Source organism: Pecten maximus, chromosome 5, assembly GCF_902652985.1.
Source record: "Pecten maximus chromosome 5, xPecMax1.1, whole genome shotgun sequence".
NCBI lineage: Eukaryota > Metazoa > Mollusca > Bivalvia > Pectinida > Pectinidae > Pecten > Pecten maximus.
In genome coordinates, this window is record NC_047019.1 from 48,102,528 (window position 1) to 48,108,947 (window position 6,420).

Sequence of the window (6,420 nt, forward strand, 5' to 3'; positions counted from 1 at the left end):
CTACACAATCTATATCAATTCTAAACACTAGAAAAATAGTTTCCCTCTTCCAGTATAAAACCCTGATTTATAAGATGTCCTTGAAAGGTCATCAGGACCTACAGGTCTCAATACTACATAAGTAACCACCTTTTCTCCTTAACAAGTTATCCTGACCTATATAGCAGATATCAGGTCTAGACACCAATAAGCATCTTCTGTATAAAACAGAACACAGGTGTCAGCTTGGCTCTGTCAATGGAAACTATGTAGACATCCAATTGCAGAAGTACTTAATTTCCTTACCCCCGGGAGGGAGGGGGAGTAGGGAAGGGGGGGGGGGGGGGGGGGGGGGGGGAGAGAGATAGTGGTAAACACTAAACAAAGCCCTGTAAATGTAATAAAGGTTGTACCGCCATAACACCTGGTCTGTGTCAGACTGGCGGCCAGCGATGGGGTGGGCAGAACCTGACAAAGACTTCCATCACTTCCTCATCACCAGAGCCCTGATGTACATGTTTATAAGTGGTGAGCAATCTCCCTCTAATTGTGCACAACTTCACATATCACTACCTGTCAGGCCCAGCCAACAGCCTGGTTCACTAAGATCTCATATTCTAGCCAGAATTTACACAATTTTGACAGTTTGAAATCTAAAGCATCCTTCGAGATATGAGCCTCAACTCTACGAATGGTCAGTAAACAAGCATTAGCAACTAGAACTGTCGCCAGGATGGCCGACTAATTTATATATAATACCCCCGCAATCTGCAGGAGTCAATGGTGAATTGAAACTGTTAATTAGAGGCTAACTAAGATAACCCAGTAATATAGTGACCAGTTGCCATAGCAACCATAATTTTGAAAAAAAAGAAAGTGGCATGCACATCTACACATGGTCCTCTATATTTGTGTGAAGTTTTATTGAAATCAGCCCTTCGGTTTAGGAGGAGCTGTCCGGACAAACTTAAAGTTATGGTTCTTATCGGAAAACCTGTTTATAGTGACCAGTTGCCATAACAACCATAATTTTGTGAAAAATAAAAAGGCATGCACATCTACACATGGTCCTCTATATTTGTGTGAAGTTTCAATGAAATCGGCCTTTCGGTTTAGGAGGAGTTGTCCGGACAAACTTAAAGTTATGGTTCTTATCAGAAAACCTGTTTATAGTGACCAGTTGCCATAGGAACCATAATTTTGAAAGAAAAGAAAGAGGCATGCACATCTACACATGGTCCTCTATATTTGTGTGAAGTTTCAATGAAATCGGCCCTTCGGTTTAGGAGGAGTTGTCCGGACAAACTTAAAGTTAGGGTTCTTATCAGAAAACCTGCTTATAGTGACCAGTTGCCATGGCAACCATAATTTTGAAAAAAAAAGTGGCATGCACATCTACACATAGTTCTCTATATTTGTGTGAAGTTTTATTGAAATCGGCCTTTCGGTTTAGGAGGAGTTGTCCGGACAAACTTAAAGTTATGGTTCTTATCAGAAAACCTGTTTATAGTGACCAGTTGCCATAGGAACCATAATTTTGAAAGAAAAGAAAGTGGCATGCACATCTACACATGGTCCTCTATATTTGTGTGAAGTTTCATCGAAATTGGCCATTTAGTTTAGGAGGAGTTGTCCCGACAAACTTAAAATTATGGTTCTTATCAGAAAACCTGTTTATAGTGACCAGTTGCCATAGCAACCATAATTTTGAGAAAATGCGTCTACAGACAGATAGACGGACGGACGGACGGACGGACGGACAACCTGATTCCAGCATACCCCCGTAACTTCGTTACAGTAGTGCTGCAGCCTACCAAAGTATCAGTTACAGTCTACCCAAGTCTCAGTTAGAGCCTACCCAAGTCTCAGATACAGTCTACCCAAGTCTCAGTTACAGTCTACCCAAGTCTCAGTTAGTCTACCCAAGTCTCAGTTACAGTCTACCCAAGTCCCAGTTACAGCCTACCCAAGTCTCAGTTACAGCCTACCCAAGTCCCAGTTACAGCCTACCCAAATCATAGTTACAGCCTACCCAAGTCTCAGTTACAGCCTACCCAAGTCTCAGTTACAGCCTACCCAAGTCCCAGTTACAGTCTACCCAAGTCTCAGTTACAGTCTACCCTAGTCTCAGTTACAGTCTACCCTAGTCTCAGTTACAGTCTACCCAAGTCTCAGTTACAATCTACCCAAATCATAGTTACAGCCTACCCAAGTCTCAGTTACAGTCTACCCAAGTCCCAGTTACAGCCTACCCAAGTCTCAGTTACAGCCTACCCAAGTCTCAGTTACAGCCTACCCAAGTCTCAGTTACAGCCTACCCAAGTCTCAGTTACAGTCTACCCAAGTCTCAGTTACAGTCTACCCAAGTCCCAGTTACAGTCTACCCAGGTCTCAGTTACAGTCTACCCTAGTCTCAGTTACAGTCTACCAAAGTCCCAGTTACAGCCTACCCAAGTCCCAGTTACAGTCTACCCAAGTCTCAGTTACAGTCTACCCAGGTCTCAGTCACAGTCTACCCAAGTCTCAGTTACAGTCTACCCAAGTCTCAGTTACAGTCTACCCAAGTCTCAGTTACAGCCTACCCAAGTCTCAGTTACAGTCTACCCAAGTCTCAGTTACAGTCTACCCAAGTCTCAGTTACAGTCTACCCAAGTCTCAGTTACAGCCTACCCAAGTCTCAGTTACAGTCTACCCAAGTCTCAGTTACAGTCTACCCAAGTCTCAGTTACAGTCTACCCAAGTCTCAGTTACAGCCTACCCAAGTCTCAGTTACAGTCTACCCAAGTCTCAGTTACAGTCTACCCAAGTCTCAGTTACAGTCTACCCAAGTCTCAGTTACAGCCTACCCAAGTCTCAGTTACAGCCTACCCAAGTCTCAGTTACAGTCTACCCAAGTCTCAGTTACAGCCTACCCAAGTCTCAGTTACAGTCTACCCAAGTCTCAGTTACAGTCTACCCAAGTCTCAGTTACAGTCTACCCAAGTCTCAGTTACAGCCTACCCAAGTCTCAGTTACAGTCTACCCAAGTCTCAGTTACAGCCTACCCAAGTCTCAGTTACAGTCTACCCAAGTCTCAGTTACAGCCTACCCAAGTCTCAGTTACAGTCTACCCAAGTCTCAGTTACAGTCTACCCAAGTCTCAGTTACAGTCTACCAAAGTCTCAGTTACAGTCTACCCAAGTCTCAGTTACAGTCTACCCAAGTCTCAGTTACAGCCTACCCAAGTCTCAGTTACAGCCTACCCAAGTCTCAGTTACAGTCTACCCAAGTCCCAGTTACAGTCTACCCAAGTCTCAGTTACAGTCTACCCAAGTCTCAGTTACAGTCTATCTACCCAAGTCTCAGTTACAGTCTACCCAAGTCTCAGTTACAGCCTACCCAAGTCTCAGTTACAGTCTACCCAAGTCTCAGTTACAGTCTACCCAAGTCTCAGTTACAGCCTACCCAAGTCTCAGTTACAGCCTACCCAAGTCTCAGTTACAGCCTACCCAAGTCCCAGTTACAGTCTACCCAAGTCTCAGTTACAGTCTACCCAAGTCTCAGTTACAGTCTACCCAAGTCTCAGTTACAGCCTACCAAAGTCCTAGTTACAGCCTACCCAAGTCCTAGTTACAGCCTACCCAAGTCCTAGTTACAGTCTACCCAAGTCTCAGTTACAGTCTACCCAAGTCTCAGTTACAGTCTACCCAAGTCTCAGTTACAGTCTACCCAAGTCTCAGTTACAGTCTACCCAAGTCCCAGTTACAGCCTACCCAAGTCTCAGTGATGCAGCCTACCCAAGTCTCAGTTACAGCCTACCCAAGTCCCAGTTACAGCCTACCCAAGTCTCAGTTACAGTCTACCCAAGTCCCAGTTACAGCCTACCCAAGTCTCAGTTACAGTCTACCCAAGTCTCAGTTACAGCCTACCCAAGTCCCAGTTACAGCCTACCCAAGTCCCAGTTACAGCCTACCCAAGTCCCAGTTACAGTCTACCCAAGTCCCAGTTACAGTCTACCCTAGACTCAGTTACAGTCTGACCAAATCTCAGTTACAGTCTACCCAAGTCTCAGTTACAGTCTACCCAAGTCTCAGTTACAGTCTTCCCAAGTCTCAGTTACAGCCTACCCAAGTCTCAGTGATGCAGCCTGGAAGTTATAGTGCCATATTTGGCCTACAGGACCATAGTGGCAGTCAGTGCCACATTTGACCTACAGGACCAAAGTGGCAGTCAGTGTCACATTTGACCTACAGGACCATAGTGGCAGTCAGTGCCACATTTGACCTACAGGACCAAAGTGGCAGTCAGTGCCACATTTGACCTACAGGACCATAGTGGCAGTCAGTGTCACAGTTGACCTACAGAACCAAATTGGCAGTCAGTGCCACATTCGACCTACATTTCCATACTTAAAGTCAGTGCCACCATTGGCCTACATTTCCATACTGAAAGTCAGTGCCACATTTGACCTACAAGACCATAGTGGCAGTCAGTGCCACATTTGACCTTAACCATGTACTACAATTTTGTAATGTATGTGGGACCATGTGCACCACAAAGCCGGGATCAGGATAAAAGTGAAGGCACGTGTCACCCTCATTCTGTCAAACATACATAAAATATGTAACCTCATATACTTGTTCAAGATATATTACAATTCCATCTGTGTTAGTCATGATATCATCAACAAACCTAGCTGTATTGGACAAGTTTGATACACTTATCTTGACACAAATAGACATTTTTTTCAGTTTTAATTCAACTACATACCTTGCCTGTGATTGCTATACAATTCTTTCACATAATAAAATTGAAAATGCTGGAAGGCTAGTTATGTTCACAATTTATGGGATCAGGGAGAGAATACCGGAGGTGACACAGCCACATGTGAGACCACCACCAGACCTAGAAGTTATAACAATCAGTACTAATGAACTTCCACCTAGTCAGACTCACCGACCTGTCACACACTGGTTTATACCCAATTATTCTCTGATAAGGTAAATTCCACACCTATAAACCATCTATTTTCATTTTTTCTACAAATGAATAACTGGTCCATCATTATGTAGTTATTCTCTGGACTAAATAAGACAATCCAGGACCATATGACAATATCAAAACAGGAAACTCTAGGACCATTATATTGTATCTAAATAGGACACTCCAGGACCATAATACAGCATCTAAATAGGACACTCCAGGACCATAATACAGCATTTAAATAGGACACTCCAGGACCATAATATTGTATCTAAATAGGACACTCCAGGACCATAATACAGCATCTAAATAGGACACTCCAGGACCATAATACAGCATTTAAATAGGACACTCCAGGACCATTATATTGTATCTAAATAGGACACTCCAGGACCATTATATTGTATCTAAATAGGACACTCCAGGACCATAATACAGCATTTAAATAGGACACTCCAGGACCATAATACAGCATTTAAATAGGACACTCCAGGACCATAATACAGCATTTAAATAGGACACTTTAGGACCATTATATTGTATCTAAATAGGACACTCCAGGACCATAATACAGCATTTAAATAGGACACTCTAGGACCATAATACAGCATTTAAATAGGACACTTTAGGACCATCATACAGGTAATACCTACACAAACCCACATACAGGTAATTTCTACACAAACCCACATACAGGTGATTCCTACACAAACCCACATACAGGTGATACCTACACAAACCCACATACAGGTAATACCTACACAAACCCACATACAAGTGATTCCTACACAAACCCACATACAGGTGATTCCTAGACAAACCCACATACAGGTGATACCTACACAAACCCACATACAGGTGATACCTACACAAACCCACATACAGGTGATTCCTACACAAACCCTGATACCTACACAAACCCACATACAAGTGATTCCTACACAAACCCACATACAGGGGATTCCTACACAAACTCACATACAGGGGATTCCTACACAAACCCACATACAGGGGATTCCTATACAAACCCACATACAGGTGATAATATATACCTACACAAACCCACATACAGGGGATTCCTACACAAACCCACATACAGGCGATACCTACACAAACCCACATACAGGTGATACCTACACAAACCCACATACAGGTAATTCCTACACAAACCCACATACAGGTGATACCTACACAAACCCACATACAGGTAATTCCTACACAAACCCACATACAGGTGATTCCTACAATGTACACAAACCCACATACAGGTAATTCCTACACAAACCCACATACAGGTGATACCTACACAAACCCACATACAGGTAATACCTACAATGTACACAAACCCACATACAGGTAATTCCTACACAAACCCACATACAGGTGATACCTACACAAACCCACATAAAGGGGATTCCTATGCAAACCTATATACAGGGGGATTCCTACTCAAACTCATGACCTGTATTCCACTTTGTC

General features: G+C 43.3%; 1 protein-coding gene across 1 annotated transcript; it reads left to right on the forward strand.

The window, feature by feature from the left end:
* The first annotated feature begins 431 nt into the window (after window positions 1–431).
* On the forward strand, window positions 432–3,588 carry LOC117328495 (mucin-17-like). The gene is made up of 2 exons (XM_033886032.1): window positions 432–507; window positions 1,919–3,588. The coding sequence occupies exons 1-2, from the start codon at window positions 432–434 to the stop codon at window positions 3,586–3,588; spliced, it is 1,746 nt and encodes a 581-aa protein (XP_033741923.1).
* The last annotated feature ends 2,832 nt before the right edge of the window (window positions 3,589–6,420 follow it).